Source organism: Vanacampus margaritifer, chromosome 2 (genome assembly GCF_051991255.1).
Source record: "Vanacampus margaritifer isolate UIUO_Vmar chromosome 2, RoL_Vmar_1.0, whole genome shotgun sequence".
Lineage (NCBI taxonomy): Eukaryota > Metazoa > Chordata > Actinopteri > Syngnathiformes > Syngnathidae > Vanacampus > Vanacampus margaritifer.
Window position 1 is genome coordinate 15,765,015 of NC_135433.1, and position 20,521 is coordinate 15,785,535.

The following is a 20,521-nucleotide window of genomic DNA, read 5'->3' on the forward strand; positions in this document are numbered from 1 at the left end:
ACATAACTCTAATGCAGCACACTAGAAATGGTCCGAAAGAAACATCCCATTTGTATGTCCTTATATGGTATTGTTTACTTGACGCAGCCCCCACGGTATTTACTACCATTTAAATGATTCACTGGCCACTTGTGTGAGTTTGTTTCCTTGTTATAAACTAAGGACTTCATGTCTATACGTGCTAAAAAAGTGATTGAGTTGGAGAGAAAAAAAAGAGGGCGTAGACTGTTGGATACTGAGTAGGGCAGGAGAGAGGTGTGGAAGGAGAATATTGTGTGTGTGCTCACAAGTTGAGGAAGAATGAGGAAAAGTTGTCCCAGTGAGTAAACAACACTCACCATGAGGATGCTGCTGCCCGTTTTGTGCCTCCTTTTCATGTCCATTTCGTCACTTTATGGTGAGTTTTTATTACTTTTCCCCCTGTTTTTTCAAAATTAATGTCAAGTTTATTCTAACTGTATAGTGAAACCCTGTTTATCGCTGGGGATACACTCCAGACTAGCGCTGTCACTCTTGGAATCTGTTTAAAATAAATTATTCCATAGAATAATCACAGCCAAGCACATTTGCGCACCATTGGAAATAAAATAACACTTGAGCTTTGTAATTTTTACCCACCCTATTTATTATACTTACAGTTTACTACTTACTGTAATGCCCTTGAGTATGGGAAAGGGGAGTCATCAATGCAGATGGACATGTTTCCTCTATAGTCAATAAAGGTTTTGTAATAAGCAATCAATGAGTGTTTGCAAAACCAAAAATTCCACTCTGCTGTCATGCACGAAGTTCTAGTGTGTAAGGATCCATTAGTCATCCCTCCATGGGCATGTTTGCTCAGCACTCTCCTAAAAGGGAGCTTGTACGTGGCGATGACGAGCGAGCGCTATCATGCTCTCACACGCTCTCACACGCTTAGGCACTGAATTATTTAGGAAATGGAAATGTCAGTCTGTGGCGGGAAATGTGCCGGAACGTGTCACTTTTTGTGGTTGTCACAACAGGGTCCAACGTGTGCACGTCGCGAGGAGTCACGACATGTCAGCAGTGTTTGACAGTTGACCCCAGTTGTGCGTGGTGCTCGCAAGAGGTACGGTAAACCAACCACTGAGCAGAAATGAAATTGAGTTTCAATTATTATTATTTTACTAGATATAATGTACAGAAATCAGTGCATATTTACAGTTTTTCATTAATATTGATGATTTCTGTGCTCATTTTAAAATACCCAAGATGGTGTACCCTAAATTTGGGAATGCTGCCCTAACCAATATGACATTTGACTTTATAAGCAGCTATAACATAAGACTTGTTCAAACTCAAAGACAAACTTCTGACATCTTGGTTCTAAGCGGCTATTTTGGTGTCAGTTTGGACATTTCTAATGCTCCCTCAAATACAAATTCCTCTGAGAGATTAGGTCTAATGACTACCAAATCTGAAGTCTATACCGTACAGACTGGCAGTACTAAATTGTTTTGGTTTTCATAATTGCTCGTAAGGGGAGCATGGTTGTGAAGTTTCATGGTTGGCAATAAAATATGAAACTCTAGTAATTCAACTCCACAAGGTCAGAAGAATATATTCCCTTGAAGACAGTTTCTTTTAGCAACCTCAAATTTGTGAGAGACAGTCTGACAAATTCAAGCCCCCCAAAACATATGAAGTTTGCCATTTTTTATGCTATTTATTTGCCACTTTAGGGTAGTTTGACCATTTCCAGGTGTCCAAGTCAAACCTAGAGATTTTGTCCTATTGCTACCAAATCTAAATGACATATGCAAGATGTAGTGACATTTTGCATACATTTCAAAACGTTTTAGTTTTGCTCATTGCAGAGCAAGCTTAGATAAGTTTAAACTCTTAGAACACAACCCGTCAGTGCTTGATCAAACGTCTTATGTTCCAGTCCTTTGGAATAGGAGGGTCCGGCGTTTCCCGCTGCGACTTGAAAGAGAACCTGCTGGACGGTGGCTGTTCCGAGGTGGATCTGGAGTCACCTGCCAGCACGTTAACGGTGCTGGAGGACACGGCACTGAGCGACAAAGCCTCAGGCTCGGTAGAAGCCGTTACCCAGATACAACCCCAGAAAATCCACATGGTGCTCAGGCCAGGTGGACCAAACGCGACCAAAGTCTAAAGCCTTGAACCGCAGTCCCTTCCATTCTATAACCTGACTTCTTTGCAGGTGATTCCAAGAGGTTCATTGTCAGCGTGAAACAAGTGGAGGACTACCCGGTGGACCTCTACTACCTGATGGATCTTTCTTTCTCCATGAAGGATGACTTGGCGCGCTTGCGTACTCTGGGCAACGAGCTGGCCAAGACCATGGGCAAGACCACCAGTAACCTGCGCATGGGTTTTGGAGCCTTTGTAGACAAGACTGTGTCACCCTACATGTACCTGGCTCCCCCCGAGGCAATCGAGAACCCTTGCTATGGGTAAGTGACACCAAAAAAATTGTTCATTTGAAAGAAAGACGCTTTTCCATTATCTGAAGTCCTCCCGGCCAAATCCCCAAAGGATTCACGATGAATGTCAGGCCCAGTTTGGCTTCAAGCATGTGCTGTCCCTCACGGACAAGGTGGCTCGTTTCACAGAGGAAGTGGAGAAGCAGCAGGTGTCCCGGAACAGAGATGCCCCAGAGGGCGGATTTGATGCCGTCATGCAGGCGGTAGTATGCAAGGTAGGATTATTATTGGCATGTTTCCACTGCTCTTTGTCTTACCTCTTTTGAACTGTCTTTAAGGACAAAATCGGTTGGCGTGCGGACGCTTCGCACCTTCTGGTGTTTACTACCGACGCCAAAACGCATATTGCCCTGGATGGACGCATCAGCGGCATCGTGCAGCCTAATGATGGAGAATGTCACCTGGGTAGTGACAACGTCTACAACAAATCCACTGTGCTGGTAAGGAAGCCGTCACCGTTTTCTGCATACTGCCCATCCTGCTTGCTTTTAGTGCATTGTTGACCAATGGTGCATCCATGTTGTTGTTTTACTAGCTAGAATTTGAAAGCACGATTCAAGTTGGAATTTTCACATCTTTCATTGTTGCTTTTCTGCATAAATAGCACAGACATGGAATAGGGGCCAATGTCAGAGCCTCTATTGCAGCTCTGATAATGAGAAAATTATCACACGGTGCCGATGGTGTGAAGTTTACCACCCAACCTTTGCTTCTCCATTCTATCCAAGAATAATTTTGTACGTTTAAATAACCTTGGGCTTCGGAGGTAGTTTCAGAGCCCTAACAGAGGCTATTCCACAATTCCAGGACAGAAGCGTGACGTTTAACACGACATTCATCTCTCAGGGTCATAATGTATATTGGTCTAATCTCAGTTGCATCTTGAATTTACTAAATGGCTGTGTGAAAGTCTTCCACCTGACTGACCTGTCATATTATTTTCCATGCCGCAGTGTGTATATGATTCTGGGAGACCATGTGCCACTTGGATTGGTACTACGTACTGTAAAATACACTTTAGAAGGACCTCTGTGTGAAGAAAGATGATGCAATCAACTGAGATAAACTTTGCCCCATTAGGAGAGGTACAGATGGGGTTAGAACCCACGATTTTCAGCTTACGAGATCAACACCTTGGTCACCGTGCCTTTTTCTTTGTCACATACTGTACCAGGCCAGTCGATTAGCTCTGGTTTCTGATGGTTTCCAGGACTATCCTTCCTTGGCGCTTCTGACTGAGAAAATGTCCGAAAACAACATCAACTTGATTTTTGCGGTGACAAACTATGTGGTGCCGCTCTACAAGGTAAAAGCGCCGTTTGACTTTGAAACCACGGGAACTGGGTCACCTTGTCCATGTTCTCTTTTCCCAGGAATACAGTCAGCTCATTCCAGGCACCACCGTGGGAAAGTTGTCTGGTGACTCTGGGAATGTTATTGAGCTTATTGAGGCAGCGTACGCAGTAAGGACTTCCCGTAGCATTCCCTGAAATAATCCAAATTGTGATTACCGAACATCTGGGTGCAGAAAATTCGCTCTAAAGTGGAGCTGGAGCTTCTGGGGGTTCCGGAGGAATTGAACCTGTCTTTCAATGCCACTTGCCTGAACGGTGAAGTCATCCCCGGTCTCAAGTCTTGCTCTGGCCTCGAGATCGGAGACACGGTATGTTGAAATGCTGATACTAAGAGAATGTTTTCTACTCAAAGCCACTCTCGTCTTCAGGTGTCTTTCAGTGTGGAGGCTCAACTGCGAAGCTGCCCGAAGGAGAAGACCCAGACGTTCACCATCAAACCTTTAGGATTCAAGGACTCTCTGGAGGTCACGCTGGATTTTGCATGCACGTGCGACTGCGAGGCTGACGCCGAGGCCGACAGCCCGTCTTGCAGCAATGGCAACGGCACTTACGAGTGTGGCGTGTGCCAGTGCCACGCCGGGCGTCTGGGCCCTCACTGCGAGTGCTCCCTAGAGGACTACAGCCCTTCTGACGACGCTAAGTGCGTCCCCAAGCCCGGGAGCCCAATCTGCAACGGGCGCGGTGACTGCCTGTGCGGACAGTGCTCGTGCCACAACAGCGACTTTGGTCAAGTGTGGGGCAAACACTGCGAGTGTGACGACTTCAACTGCCTGCGTTTCAAGGGGGCGCTGTGCTCGGGTGAGTGCGTACGCTAGGGAGACCAAAATATGTGCTAGCTCGGGATGTTGCAGTATTATACTCCACTATCTCCACTTGGGTACAATGATATGTTCTCTTATCACACTGAGTCTCATCTGGAACAAACACGGTCTACTTACCAACAGCCAACCTAGAGCCTTGTTCTCCTCTCTTGTTGCTTACTAGCATGTTGCATTCTGACAGATATATTCAACACGGTGTGGTTTCTGCAGTTTGCCTGATCCCACAGAGTCATGCCAAAACAGGAAAAGAGGGGCTTTCCCTTCCTCTTCCCTATCATGAAACTTTCTCCACCTGTCACTCTGTCCACACACAGGAGCGCAGGGGGACTCATTTTCAGCCCCGGTGTTTCATTCTCTAGATAGATAGATAGATAGATAGATACAAAGAAGCAGCATTGAGGAAATGTAAAATAAATTGAAAAAGAAATAGAAGATTACGAGATGGATATATGGATCATATTATAAACATCGTATCGCCATTATTTCCCATGTGTCTTGGGATGGCTCACATTGGACTTCAGAGGTTCCACCACTATACAGCTTCTTCCTTTTTTCTCACTTGACTGTCATCTCAGGAAGTGTTCTCATGCATGGCCACTGTCTGACAAGGAGACGGGGAAGCTCACTTTCATAATAGAGCTCTTCCTGTCTTTGTCAGGAAGCACGTTGATATGCACGTAATTGCTCTCTGCTTCACCATGCTGCCATTAGTCATTCATACCTCCCTTGCTTAGAACTAAAATGTTATTTTTTCTTTTTTATTATAGAACAGAATAGCGAATGCCAAGATTTGTTTCTGAATGCAGATACAGTACATGCTGGAAACATGTTCAGGCAGGGAACTACAGTATGTGGTACTCAGTTGTAGATATGTAGCATTAAACTGTTTTTTATCATTTCAGTTTTTTTTATTTTTTGGGGGGGATGAACTTGCTAGCTAGCTTTGCCCACACTCCAAAAATGCATTTGCCCTTCGGTTAGCCTGCTAGTCTGGCCATTTTAAAGCGCCTCGTTGTCAGCCGTGAGTGTGCATACGTCTCACAGAGGAAGGCAAAAGAATGAAGAAGGGAACATTTTCTTTTCAAAAAGTCCAACTTGTCCGCCTGTGTATGTTTTCTGGGGTCTGGACTGGCGTGAGAAACACCCCTGTTGACTGGCCACCGGACACTTTAGAGGATATATTTTTGTGGCTCGAACATGTGTGTAGAGGAAGTAGCATCCATTTTTCCAGGTTGTACTTGTGCTATTTGATTGACAGTTGACATTTGAGGGGGTTGTATGGGCTGCAGACATGCCCACAGCATTTAAGAAGGGAGAAAATGGCTTGCTTTTTCATATTTTTAAAGCCTCATTTTATATACTAGGCCATTGTTTTTAATAATTGAAACGGTTGTTAACAACACTCCTCTGCGAGTCAAATTTAAGACATTTATTTATGAAGCTCCTATATTTTTCCCTGGTCGACTTGACTCATTTTGTGACGCAAAGTGAAGTGTGGTTGGTTCAGCGGTTCATCCTGTGACCATGCGGACGTTCTACCGGGCACGTATATATATATATATATTTTTTTGTGAGAATAAACAACGAGCTTTTGTGAAATCGTCAGCTTTGACATGGGTGTAAATTTTTTGCCTCTCGGCTGTTCTCTCGACCACACTGAGCTGAAACGTTACAAGGGGACGACCATTGACTAAAACAAGAACAGGCGTGGCTTGAAAGAACTTAGCTGCTCATATGTTATCAGATGAAACAGGAATGTTGTCACAATGGACCTCAAACAATGTGTCGAAACATTTAAGCATCATGGCGAGCCAACATTAACAGCATAAATAAAAGTGAAACAGTTTTACTACACGCACAAACACCAAGCAAGACACACACACACACACACACACACACACACACACACACACACACAGAGATAAGGATTCTGCGATGACTCCAGCGGAAATGAACACTAACTCCACTTTTCGCTCTACCAAATGTTCCCATCTTAAGTTTGTATTGAGTTGAGTCTTGAGTTTGTGTTTCATTTAGTTTATATCTCAGATCTCAACCATGGTAGGCCTACTTCCCCTCTACACCTTTATTGTATGTATTTTCTGATGATAGCTGCACTCACTATGCAGTGCTAACGCTAATGTTAGCTAACATCGTTTTCAATGTGGCTAAATGGAGCGTATACAATATTTTTTTTAAATGGCGCTCCAAGGGGGCGTTGCCTGGAGGACTGTTGGGCTCACAAGGGGGGAGAGGGTTGGGCGTGATCTGGCTGTGATTGATTATAGCAGTAAACTACCATCGAAATAATTTCTATACCACAAACTATGCTAAATAAACTAACCAATTGCTATGCTGATAAATCACCAACCTGAAAATTGATATAAAGATGTTCACAGTCACTACTACTATTCTAATTCCAACTCGCTAAGGAGGCATGTAACAGATGGAGCCGGTGGTTGGCAGAGCTCGTCCAATGAGAGGACAAACAGCCAAATTGTGTTTATCCCAGTGTTTCACCTGGGGTCTATTTCACAAAGCAGGTTTAGTGAGAACTCTGGGTCAAGAAACCCTGAAATTTGGGAAACTCTGCATTTTCCATTTCAGAAAAGGAGGTAACTGAAACCAGAGAAAAGAGGTAACTCTAGCCGGTATCATAAAAAGAGGTCATTTAAGCTCTCGGTCAGTTACCGTAGTAACAGAGTCCATGAACCAATAAACCACAATAAACCTTTTCCCTGTCCCCACCTCCTTTCAGCCACACACGCCATTTCCTCATTCATAAAGTCCACTCTGTGAGTTTTTGCGTAAATACGCAATAGTTCATAGCTAGTTCTTTTGTCACGAACATGGCATGTCCTTTTGACAATGACCCTATTGATGAAGGTGCCGCTTTATTGCGCAGGAAGTTAAATATTCGTTGTGAGATTGTTATCAGACCGCGCATAGATATGCTGGCATTTCCGGACAATTATCTTTTTGAGCGGTACCGTTTCACATCACAGTCCATCATCTACATACACACCTTAATCCCTCCTTACATTTGCAACATTAACAGCAGTAGTCATGCGTTTACATCACAGCATATATTTTGTGTTGCGCTCCGTTTTTTTCTTAGAAACGTTTGATTAATGCTTTTATATTTTATCTTAAGTCAAGTGCGCTTCTCCCCCACTGGATTGCACCGAAATGAAATGAATTAATGCGTTACCATTCAACAGGTTTCCAGGTTGTAGTGGCAACGCCAGGTGAAACTAATCTGCGTTGATATAACTACCTCAAATCAGCTGTCCTGGAACCAAAAATGCAGAGTTTCATATCTCAGTCTATGTCAACTTGCTGTTTAGGGTTAGTCTCTGTGTTTGTTGAACATGCTTTGTAAAATGGACCCCTAGAGATGGAGCCACACTGACGGTTTTCAGCCCAAATTCAAGCTTTCAACAAACATGCACTCAAATGTCAAAATAATGACCAGGACATGTAGACAGCATTTGTAGACACCAATTTATACAGTTAATTAGAATTAAAAAAAAGTTGATTTGGTGTTGAGTTGCTCTTTAAATCCTACAATATGGGAGCATTGTAACATTAAACCCGTAGTGTCGAGTTTATTTTAATTGTGGGCAACATCATAGTTAGCATTTTCCTTGGACCGTTATGGCTGGTAACATATCAACAGGAAACCCCTCATCATATGATTAAGTACGGCACTGTATGCATTCCAGTGTTCCTTACACAGTAACCTCAAATGCTAACCATAACCCTTTACCAAATTACTAATCCTAAATTTAGTTTAGCCCTATAACCCTAACTCTTTACTTTTAATCCTAATCACATCACCCCCTAACCTTAATCCTAACCCCGACCCTAAATTTAAACCCAGTTAATCCCAGTCATGACCGAACCCCTAAACTTAATCCTGACCCCCTAACCCTATAGAACAACATGAATCAACGTTTCGATCGTATCAGTGTCATGGATGCGAATGGCTTAACAAGGTATCTGTCTCTTGCAGGCCACGGCAAGTGCAGCTGCGGCTTCTGCCAGTGCGACGCCGGCTGGGTGGGCAACAACTGTAACTGCAGCACGCGTATCGACACGTGCATGTCCAGCATCGGCCTCCTGTGTAGCGGCCGCGGCAGCTGCGAATGTGGTGTGTGCCAGTGTACACAGCCGGGGGCCTATGGAGCCACCTGCGAAAAGTGCCCCACCTGCCCCGACTCGTGCACCATCAAAAAGTAATTTATAGTACTATGAATAACAAACTCTTAACTACTAGCTAACTTTTCATTCAACGGACTATATGTTATATTTTGGAAAAAGGAAATGAAAAGGACGCCTTTTCATTGCACAGTGATGATATTGTATAATAATCATTCATTTTGCTGTTTTCATTTAGTATTTTATATTTCTTTATTTAATTTCAGTGTTGGGCAGTAACTAGTTATTAGTAACGCGTTACACCCAATTCACACTTACTGCGGAACGGACGCGGTGCGTTTTCCGTATAGGCCGCCGCAAGGAATAGAAAGCATTCGAGTCTGCAGTTGCGTATGCGGTGCGGAAAGGCCGCGGCGCTGCGGAAAGGTTCCGCAAGCGTTCTATTTTTTCGGACACCGCATGCGGATTTTCATTAAGATGAAGAAATGACATGAGCCGGACAGGAAGTTGAGCGTTGACATCAAGGTAAATCCGGTATATTTCAAAATAAAACCGTTTGCAAACTCATTTTTTGGGGGGAGGGAAGCTAGCTAACTACATAGTATGACATGAGTGGGACATTTAAGAGAAAAAAATGAGCTCAGAATAAATCAAACATGACAAAATAACTCTATTTAAACACAAAACGTACTTACCCATGGTAGAAGAGTCATGGTAAAAGTCAAATAAATAATGTCCAACAGCATATCGATCATGTGACAACAGGCTAGTGTGGCTATTGTTTACCAATAGGACTCTATATACACGGTTGTTATCGCGTGAACTCAACTCTACAGCGTGAACCCCCGTGATCTTGTGGTCTGGCGGCTGCAGATTTTTGATCAGAGACAGCTCACGCAACGTGTGAATTGCAATCCGTGCGGTGTTAGAGTCTAATGCATTACTTTTTAAAATACAGTAAATCAGTTACAGTTACAATATGGCGCATTACTTGATAAATTATTTCATTTAATAATTTTATTGTGTGACACTCGTGAGGATAAGCGGTTCAGAATCAAATAATGAATGAATGGCTGTTGTGTACTGTACTACCTGTTTACAATGGATTGCCGCTGCCATACTAACGAAGACGACGCATTGTAGGCGGGTATCGGATTCGGCAGTCATGGAGAGTCAGGGCAGGCGCAAGACGACTTTTTCAACGTGGAAATACACTCATTACATTACTTTAGTTGAACATAAAAGAACAGTGTATGTTCCTTTTTTTTTAAGTAACTAAAGAGTTACTTTTAATAGTAACACACTACTTTTTTGTTTAAGTAATCATCAGCGTAATTTAGTTACTTTTCAAATGAAATAACTAGTAACTGTAACTAGTTACTATTTTTTTTAGTAATGAGCACAGCACTGTTTAATTTATTTTTTATTTATTAAAATGTAGGAATAATAATTTAGATAAGTCAATAGAAATAGGACTATGATTATGATTGTTTTTTTAATATAAAAACTCCTTTAATTTTAATCAATATTTTAAATTATTTTTCTAATTTGTTATTACTATATGAACTCATTATATTAAAATTATATTAAATAAATTATACTATAAGACAATATTTTTTACGTAATGCATACAAAATTGTAATAATGATGATGATAATGATGATGATAAATATTTTAAATTCTGACATCATCTGTTGCTACTACTATACTACAACTACTACTTGGTACTACTGATGATGATGACAATAATAATAATGAGTAATAATGTAATGGGCTCTTTGCACAAATCCACTACTTCCTGAACTCAATGCCACTCCTTCATTTCCTGTCTTTCATGAGTGGACAATCTGATTAATCCTGGTGTGCCTGACACACCTGGAATAATCAATTTGTCCAATCATGAAAGACAGGAAACCAAGGAGTGAGGTTAAATTCAGGAAGTAGTCGAGATTATTATTATTATTATTGTCGTAAATTAATACAGTATGTTATTATTGAACCACATTAATTTTAGTAAATTAATAGTAATATACATTTATGTATAAATTATAGTACATTTCAAGCATTTGCGGCTTTAAATAGTTCCTCATTGTTGCATTTTTAACAATATATATATATTCTGTATATTCTCTATTGTCCACTGTACATTTGTTGTTGTTTGCCAGTACTGTATGTTACACAACAAGAAAAACATATTTTACTTATCTATATATAGTATACACATACATACACTGGTCATGTGATATGGTATATATTGCATAGAATGATGTCATGGTACATTCAAGCATCATGTATTAAAAAAAAAAGTTAACATTTTCATCTTCTTGCAGGGAGTGTGTGGAGTGCCAGCACTTCAAGAGAGGCCAGTACACCGAAGACAACAGCTGCAGTCGCATCTGCAAAGACGAAATTAAAGTTGTGACCCAACTCGGTGAGAATGCCACCATCTTGAATGTTTTCTTTAATGAGCGCTTACCTTACCTGTTTGTCATTGTGACGCAGAGTTCCTCGCAAAGAATGTCGTGAACTGCTCGTACAAGGACGAGAACGACTGCGTGGAGCACTTCCAGTATTACGAGGACGAAAGTGGCAAATCCATCTTGTTCGTGATAGAAGAGCCAGGTAACTGTCCCGTTTCTATTGTGTGGCACTGTGTAAATGATATCTTTTAAGGAGACAGATTAAGGATTTTTTTTAAAGTGTTGCTATACAAATAAGTGGATCATTGCTGTGCCTCCCTTCCCATCAACCAAGAAAATATTTTGTCAGACCTGTTGCTGTGTAGGGAGTCTCAAAATCGCCATAAGTCTCCAAAAACACCACAAAAACTGATGAGATTTGTAGCTAGTCACTTCTGTTTTAAAATGGTTGTATAGGGTCAGAAAAGTTGACATAGCTCAGCTCCTGAGACTGAACCACCCCGCCAAAGTCAAGTGATTTGAACCAGAATGTGACAAGTGGATATTTCGTGTACTGTAATTTTCTTTTCATCTTTTGTGTATTTGGAAAGAAGAATGTCAGAAACTTTTAATTGAGACACTTGGGAACTGTTTTAAATTGGGAAAATTTGCACAATATGTCTCTTTTAAAGACTGGGACAGAACAGCCACTTCTGGCTAGGGTTTATCCGAGCAGAACTCACACATATTGTGTCTTGCTCAGAATGTCCTCAGGGTCCTGACACCCTGGTGGTGCTGTCGGCCGTGGCAGGAGCCATCCTGCTCCTGGGCCTGGTGGGCCTGCTCATCTGGAAGCTGCTGGTTACCATCCACGACCGGAGGGAGTACGACAGGTTTGAGAAGGAGCGAGCCAAAGCCAGGTGGAACACGGTGAGGATGGAAATAATCAATTTCAGGGTGAAACTGTCACCATCATTAACGCCATCTACAGGGATTTATAAATCATTACAGTGGTTTACAAACCTGAGTTTCACTGACAAGCTGGGTCAGATTCGTAGTGTTTGTAATTGCCTACCCATGTCTGAAGATAGCAGTAAAGGTTTTACATTTGTCTGAAGGAAACGCACCAATTTCTTTGTTTTGTTTGGGAGAATTAACCTGCCTCTTATTTCTCAGGCCAACAATCCTTTGTACAAAGGAGCGACGTCCACCTTCACCAATGTGGCGTACAGAGGCGCCTCCTCCAGCTGATTGCAGCTCTCTGTTGAACCACAAATGCCGAATGTACTCGCCTTCCAGTGAACCAGTTACAACATGCAACCAGCCGCTGTAGCCAAACCAGATTTTTTTTGCTGTCTACAAGGACCTACAACTTGTACAGTTCGGGAAAACAAAAATAACAACCACAACTTAATTTTAAAGCTGAAGAAACACTCCTTTTGGTATCTTGTCACATTTGCTGTTGCGCATAAAGTTTGCACTTATTTGTTACTTTTTCTTTTTTTATATATATATAGGTGGCCACTTTTTTCTTACTGCTGCATCAGCGGTGTTTGTACGTTTTAAAACCTGCTTGAAAACTTAGAAACGGTTTCAATAAATACACTTACTGTAAGTTATTTTAAATGACGACAATCATTAATGCTAGTTTTTTTTTGCTGTAAATGCAATATTGTAAGATGTTTTCTAAAAGTGTGCGTGAAAATGCCAATAAATGATCGGTGATGTCCAATATTTTTTCCAGTTTTGTCATGACCTCTATAGAAACCTGATGCCTATTGTTATAGTAATATTTTCAATTATGCAGTACATGTTAAGTTTCCCATAATTACTTACACAAAGTTTCCGTGAATGAGAGAGAATGCCTTTGAAATTTGTCACACTTCAGAGGAGAGTGTTGTTAACAACCCTGACAAATTTGAATGATAATTGAGTTCATTAAAAGAAACGTCAAAATAATGAAAAATCAACCCACTGTCTGATAACAACTTATGTCAACAAAGGTGCTCGAGTTTCTAGTGAGGGATTTTTTGTTTTTTTGCGGGGGGTTGGGGGGTATTATTTTCCAACATTAATAATTAATTTGGAAACAAATCTCTGAGTAACCTGAGTGACCCACTTGTGGGAAATGTCTCCCTCTAGTGAATACACATTGCAAACTTCTGTCTAATCGTCTGTACAAGTCGTGATGAAAAATAAATTACTACTACACAAAACAAACGCCCCCAACCCCCGGGGAAATAAGCGGAAATCCCTTGCAGATGAGAACAAAGATGCCATGTTTTTTTTTAGATTTAAAGAAAACGTTGTAGCGTTTGTTTGAGGCATTTAAGTGAGTCAAGCTAAGCCATCAAGAGCTAATTTCAACAGTAATACGCCAGCACATTAGGTATTACTATAAAAATCAGATAGAAACAAAAACACCAAGAGACTTTGTTTTAGTTTTTGCTAATTGGAAATTGTAGTAAATTTTTGAAAAAACAATTATATCCGATTTCCGATAGTCATTGAATGTCTCCAGCAGCCACATCCGGTGTTTCCCCCCCCCAAACATGGCGGCGCCCTGCACGGTGGCAGACGGTGTCTGCGGATCAAGTCACATTCTGTCACAGTCATCAGTCCCCGAAGAGAAGCGACCGCAGTTCGGGACTCGTTTTCTTACTGACCCCCGGCAGGTTTTCCAGCACAACGCATGGTGGGTGAATTGTACCCGGAATGGGCTTAATTTGACGTTCGTATTTTGGGAGACCCAATAACCACTTGCCTAGAAAACTACTGTAAAGTAATATAATGCGATTTAAAGACCGTTAATGTGTCAACAGGGACAACGTGGAGTGGACTGAGGAGCAAGAAGCCGCTGCAAAGAGGAAAGTACAAGAGAATAATCAGCCGCTGCCTCCAGAGAAACAAGGTTTAAATTTGAATTTCAACCACCAGATAATGGATGAATGGATGTTCAGTTGACGTATTGGCCACTTTTTTTTTTTAACTATTAATGTTATCAAAATTTTGGGCCCACCTCTCGGTATGATGTTATTTAACTTAAGCCAGTGGTTATTTTGCCGTGAGTGGCAACTCTCCTGGCTAGCGTTATTTTGCCGTGAACGGATCTAATTGGTCAATCGCGTGATATATTCTTGGCCTGACATGAATCGGCTAATATACCGTGACTACATTAGGTTGGTTGTGAATAGGTTATTTTAGCATGATGTGTGGACTGCTGGGAATGGGTTATTTTGCCGTGAGTCATGCAGTGTGTGTGGTTACTTCCTCGCTTCACTACCTTCTGTCTCATTTCATAGAGTTTTAATTTTGTTTTGCCACCGAAAAGTAGGATTTTATCGACAACACCAGTCCAAACCTAACCATAACCCTCAGAGGAGGGATAGCAGGCAGTAGTACACACTTTGTGTCTTTTTATATGCAGTAATCTTGTCTTCTACTTCTTTAAATGTGAAAACCTCATCAATGCGAATTTAACACCAGTGTTAACAGTAAAATGTGATAAATATGGCATAATTCTCACGCGATTCACAGTAAAATAACTGTTCCATGAAACAAAACGGCTTGTTTGCAACTGCCGACTAGGTGCAAGAAATTGTATACATAGTAATAACTAACTAACTAACTAACTAAATAAATAAGTAAATAAAAGAAAAAAATAGTAAAATAAATAAATACATGTACAAAGTAGTAAAATAAATAAAAGTAAGAAAATACGAGATGCGAAGCGCTATTTGTACCCGTGACACAGCACCTTCGAGGCAAGCGCTCTTCGCCACGAGCTCAAACACATTCACCGCCGCAGTTTGTACTTGCAGATCTTGCGCGATTCACGGCAAAATAAACCTAGGTGGCGAGATGCCACTCTTCGTTTTTGCAGGTGTACCTAATGAACATTGATGCTAGAAATGCGTTACTCAAAAACCCAGTTTTCACAGTAAGGACTAATCCACGTATAACTCCTTTTGGAAAGGTAATCTGACTGCAGTTATTTTGCCAAGTCACAATTCGTTACTACATGTATTTTCTTGCCGATACTTACCATTTACTGGCAAGTGGTAGTGCCGTTGGCTGCCTCTTGAGTGCAGCAGTAAGATTTGACAACACTTGGATAGGGATCACAATATTTTTTCAGTGGCAATCTTCCCTCACACGTGTACATTAAACAAAACTACTGGTAATAATTAACAAATAATAAAATACAGGAGGAGACCCCGTTCCCAGACAAAGAGACGTGGTGAACGACTGTACATGATAGAATAAATAAGAAAGAGGAAATGTAGTGTTTCCAGCTTGAAGGGAAACATTCTGGGAATGACTCACAAGACTGTATAAGAACCCCAAATTTAATCTTTGTTTTTATACAATGTACATTATAAAGGTTAAAAGTTAAATATGTCAGGCCAAAACAGACTACCGGTACCTTAAACATGTTTAGATGTGAAGTCTAGAAAGACTGTTTTATGCATTTATTTATACAGCGTTTTTTTTCTTCATAAAAACAAGTAGCCTGTTTGTTCAGGGACACTTGACTCATTTAGCCATTTTCATCAGTAAAAAGTAAATATTTTGTTCGATAACTGCATTATTTTTCATATACAATTAATACCTTTAAAAACACACTTTTCCACTTGCTGTCGACTGAAGATGATTTCACCTGTGCTGAGGAAAAAGATAACGGCCTATCACGGCTCACCTGATTTCTGGGTTTGGTCAGCAAACTGAGCCATGATTGGTCATTAGTACTCGTTACCCGTTTCCTCAGCACATGCAGGTGATGTCATCTTCAATGGACAGCAAGTAGCAAAATAATTTTTGAAATGTATTAATTGTTCATGAAAAATAATGAAGTTATCACATTAATTATAGACAACATTGTATATTCTTACTGTTGAAAATGGCTCAATGAGTCAAGTATTCCTTTAAATGAAATTCACGAAGACTCTTTTTTTTCCAATAAAAAGTTTATTTTTTAATGTTGTCTTTATTTTATTCTTAATTAATAAAGAAACTTTCTTAAATGATGAATGTAACTAATAAATGAACTTGTAATCTAACCCAGTTACTTTTAAAATCAAGTAATCAATAAAGTAACTAAGTAACTTTTTCAAGGTATCCGTGGCAACACTGCTGATGAAGTGTCTCAAATAGGCTGTTGTCATAACCCCACCACTCACCTAGTCTGCCCCACCCCCTAGAGGACTTTGACAGCCGGGCCAACGAGTACTGGAACGACTTCTACACCATCCACGAGAACCGCTTCTTTAAAGACCGCCACTGGCTCTTCACTGAGTTCCCTGAGTTGGCACCGGCATGCCTCCACGACCAACGCTCCCATCCCAATGGCTCGGCAAACCATCACAGTCCTCAATCCAGTTTGGACGCATGTGGGGATGTCACCCCCTTAAATCCGACTGACTTCCCTGGTTCTTCTGCCACGTATCGTATTCTCGAGGTGAGTTATGTACACATGGCAATGTCTCCATTATCCCTTTTTAAGTCTATTGACCTTTTGCATGTGACGTCACAGCCCTCATGGGAATCTAATCGATTATCTTATAAAATGGTCTTATCATATCAGTTGTACAGACAGAGAAAGGAGTAAACCAAATGTTGCTTTTTTTTCGCATAAATACTAATGAAGACAAAATATGTCGATTGATAGCAGCAATCAACAGAAAGGACTGCCAGCCCACAAGGTATTCACGGATTTGCAGCGATAATTTTTTGCGAGGTTAGTAAATAAATGTTGTAATTAGTAGATAAATGTTCATACATTTTACTAGTAAACTTACACTCTAACAAAGATTGTGACAGAGGTGTCGAATTGCGTGTTTCAAATCACATCAACGAGCCAGATAGTTAGCATCCACTCCAACTGCACGAACACACAGTTTAGTTTTCAAATGCACCTTCTTCAAGACTATTAAGTGCATTTGACTGTTTAATAATGGGGGGTTTCGTCTTTGTGCTTGGAGTTTTTCACTCTGGAGCCGGCAGGAGTCATATTCATGAAATGACTGCATAGCTTGCCACTACGATAGTCATTTGTTCCATGCCAGTAAACATAGTAACATAACATCATCCCAGCGTTTCAATATAGAGCGGACTGTTTAAAAAGAAGTCAGTTAGCATGATAAACAAGTTTTACCTTTGCATTACGAGGTTTATTGTCCCCGGGTGACCGTAGCATCTCGTCCCAGAGACTCAGCCAGCGACAAGCTTTTGAATCAGCCCCGGTGTAAGGAGAAGAGACGGCATTGACTAAATAATGATATAAGGTCGTGCACTGTGAATTCCGGCAAAGACGACGATTTGATTAACTTGGTAAAAACAGCATGCAACAGAAGGTAAGGGGCTGTTTTCAAACTAGTGATCTCCAACTTATGTAAATATCGCGCTCTATGAGTCCTGACTAAATGTGCAACTTCGACTGACAGGCGAATTTCGTTTGAAGTAGTAGATTCCATGGCTCTTTGGGCAATAATAATTTTTAATTTATAAAATAGCAGTCGCTAAGCCACTAATTTGCTCTGGGTACACAACAATCATTTCTTTCCGCCGTCCGTCATAGGGCAGTCACGTGATCACGTGACGTCGGTGCAAATGGTCAATAATTAAAATGGATGGATGAATTTTGTTTTTTCCTAACGCACTTCAAAAGACGTCCTTTATCCGCTGATTTTTAGTATTTGCAGGCCGGCCTGGTCCCTCCCCTCGTCAATAGCATCCCAGCCGCCACAATGATAAATACTAATTGCTATTTTAACAATGCCAGAGAGCTGTATCAGGTCTACCTAATAATGTGGCCTGATTGACGTTAATAGAGGTGATGGTCTGTTTCGACAGGTTGGCTGTGGTGTTGGCAACACGGTTTTTCCCATCCTGAAGACCAACAAGTGAGAGCGGACTTCATACAGTGCTACCTTAACTTCTGACTTGAATTCATTCTGTGACCAAGCCCGTACCCTCAGTTTACTCATAAAGTATTTCTAATCCATTCTTCCCTCTCGAATGAACTAAAATGGCCATGTATCTGTTCCAGCCACTCAGTTGTTGCAAAAAGGAAATCACTGAATTGTATTAAAAACATAATAAAAACAATTAAAGACAACGCATAGAAATAGACTGGTTGAAAAAAAGTGTCATTAATGTCTGTTGGGACAAAACAGAAGTCACAGCAACTGTATTTTTTTTCCAACAGCAACCCGGGACTTTTTGTGTACTGCTGCGATTTCTCCAGCACTGCTGTGGAGCTTGTCAAGGTGAGAATGCGGCATTAAAATGTCATTATCGAGTCAATAACGTTTCTCTCTCTCGGCTTAAAGGCTAACCCGGAGTATGACGCCAGACGCTGCTACGCCTTCGTGCGCGACTTGAGTGACGACGGCGCTGCCTACCCCGTCCCGGATGGAAGCCTTGATGTGGTGGTGCTCATCTTCGTGCTGTCGGCGTTGCATCCAGACAAGTATGGACGCCTTTTAGTTAGGCCAGGGATAAGCAAGATATGGCCACACACGCTCTGTTATTTAATCCGGCGCATGCATTTACATTGTCAATAGTTCTCTCGTATTTGTTGCAATCATGTAGCCATTTTTTCCTTGAAATTAGGTTAAAAAATATATTTTTTTGTCATTTCTTAGGAAATGAATGCATACATGTCGCTTCTTCTTCTTCTCAGGATGCGGGCATCTGTGGGCAGATTGGCACGGTTGCTTAAGCCCGGCGGGGTGATGCTGCTGCGGGACTACGGACGCTACGATATGGCACAGCTGCGCTTTAAGAAAGGTTAGTCCGGCCTGATGCTGCATTACAGGAAACTGGGAAATGTGACATTTTAACTTCAGGTGAAATGGAACAACACTCAAATAGACGTACCCTGACGTCATTATCAACGTAGAAATGAGCTATGTGGTCGCTCTCTAATTTAAAAAGGATGTACAGTATCGACAAAATGAAGAGTTTTTAGAATGTTATTTTGAGTCATACAATAAACAAAACAATTTGTGGTTTGAGTCATTTCATTAATTTAGTCAAATGAATTCCACTGATTATGATCCCTCAAATTCAAGCAAAAAATTTTCATGAAAAATAATTGTAATGTTATTTTTACCATTCAGCTACTCGTTAAAGAACAACTTGTGTAAAAATGAATAAATACTGAAACATTGACAAACTGGAGGTTGCAATCAAAGGTTTAGAGAAAAGTCAAATTCAGTTCAACTGTTCATCTCTTAATGTAGTGTAGGCTACAGTACTGCGCTTGAGTGACATTTAAAAATGTTGAAAATGTTACTACAAACATTGCCTGTACTGCTATACTGTTAACACAATTGACTGTGCATTAGATACTTTCCTATGGGGAAAATAGACCCCCCCCCCCAAAAAAAAAACCCCAAAAAAACCACTGTAATTAGTGATACATAATAGATAATGGTTTTTCTTTTTGTTTTTTTTAGGAAGGTGTCTGTCAGAGAACTTTTACGTCCGTGGCGATGGAACCAGGGTGTACTTTTTTACACAAGGTAACACTTTTCAACCTGAGACTTGTCCATTCAGGGGTCACCTCTGCTCTCCATACAGTATTATGATTATATTGATGTGTTTCTTGGCTCTAGATGAGCTGCACGACATATTCACTGAGGCAGGGCTGGAGAAGGTGCAGAACCTGGTGGATCGGAGGCTCCAGGTGAACCGTGGAAAGCAGCTTACCATGTACAGAGTGTGGATCCAGTGCAAATACCGGCGGAACACAGAGGAGGAAACCACCTCAACTTGATAGCAAGCCATTGCTGCATTAGCTACCATCACTTGTCGTTCTTTGTTGTATAAACTCAAGAAAGCGTTTATATTTACCTGTATGTTTTTTTTTTTTTTAATCAATATTTTGGAATCTAATTTAATCTTTTGTACATGCAAAATGAATAAAACATGTCGGTAAAAGTGTTTTTCCCCCTTTTCTTTCCTCCCAAATCTCTAAATGCATCAGAAAAACATGCGTTATGAGGGGAAAGGCAACTTTCACATTATGTTGCACTGGTAGCGTGCTTTGATTGTATTGTGTGCAGAGCTGCCATTGGTCCGCACGAGATTTGAAGAAACAGCCACTAACTACTTGACACAATCTCACGAGACATTTTGAGATTTGGGTGATTATTGTTTACATTGCAAAAAAAAAAAAAAAAAACGCCATAAGAACCGATCCGGATTCTACCGAAACGCCAACTTTTCTGGAGGGCAAAAAATTTATTCTATACGAGGAAGGAAGGAAGAAAACGTGCGTGGCCCAACTTTGTTTTGATCGCACTGGA

General features: G+C 41.0%; 2 protein-coding genes across 3 annotated transcripts; both read left to right on the plus strand.

The window, feature by feature from the left end:
- Positions 1-205: 205 nt before the first annotated feature.
- LOC144044600 (integrin beta-3-like) lies at positions 206-12,939 on the plus strand. 2 transcript variants are annotated; one of them, XM_077559110.1, is made up of 15 exons: positions 206-397; positions 1,005-1,090; positions 1,910-2,114; positions 2,189-2,441; positions 2,524-2,686; positions 2,750-2,911; positions 3,646-3,777; positions 3,845-3,934; positions 4,000-4,134; positions 4,195-4,624; positions 8,663-8,885; positions 11,139-11,239; positions 11,311-11,430; positions 11,971-12,137; positions 12,384-12,939. In XM_077559110.1, the coding sequence occupies exons 1-15, from the start codon at positions 340-342 to the stop codon at positions 12,456-12,458; spliced, it is 2,400 nt and encodes a 799-aa protein (XP_077415236.1). In that variant the 5' UTR covers positions 206-339; the 3' UTR covers positions 12,459-12,939. The 2 variants fall into 2 exon arrangements, with proteins under 2 accessions (XP_077415236.1, XP_077415237.1); XM_077559111.1 differs by having other exon boundaries at positions 3,682-3,777.
- A 799-nt stretch (positions 12,940-13,738) lies between these two features.
- Positions 13,739-20,156, plus strand: mettl2a (methyltransferase 2A, methylcytidine). The gene is made up of 9 exons (XM_077557067.1): positions 13,739-13,902; positions 14,030-14,118; positions 16,409-16,665; positions 18,060-18,109; positions 18,415-18,475; positions 18,539-18,678; positions 18,892-18,998; positions 19,670-19,735; positions 19,829-20,156. Exons 1-9 carry the CDS (start codon positions 13,760-13,762, stop codon positions 19,987-19,989), a joined length of 1,074 nt encoding a protein of 357 aa, XP_077413193.1. The 5' UTR covers positions 13,739-13,759; the 3' UTR covers positions 19,990-20,156.
- Positions 20,157-20,521: the final 365 nt, after the last annotated feature.

Coding starts and splice junctions, on each gene's coding strand:
- LOC144044600 (XM_077559110.1), top strand. CDS start 340: ATGAGGATGCTGCTGCCCGTTTTGTGCCTCCTTTTCATGTCCATTTCG. Junction 2,912..3,645: donor ACAACAAATCCACTGTGCTG/GTAAGGAAGCCG, acceptor ATACTGTACCAG/GCCAGTCGATTAGCTCTGGT. Junction 8,886..11,138: donor GACTCGTGCACCATCAAAAA/GTAATTTATAGT, acceptor ATCTTCTTGCAG/GGAGTGTGTGGAGTGCCAGC.
- mettl2a (XM_077557067.1), top strand. CDS start 13,760: ATGGCGGCGCCCTGCACGGTGGCAGACGGTGTCTGCGGATCAAGTCAC. Junction 18,110..18,414: donor CCCATCCTGAAGACCAACAA/GTGAGAGCGGAC, acceptor TTTTTCCAACAG/CAACCCGGGACTTTTTGTGT. Junction 18,999..19,669: donor ACAGCTGCGCTTTAAGAAAG/GTTAGTCCGGCC, acceptor TGTTTTTTTTAG/GAAGGTGTCTGTCAGAGAAC.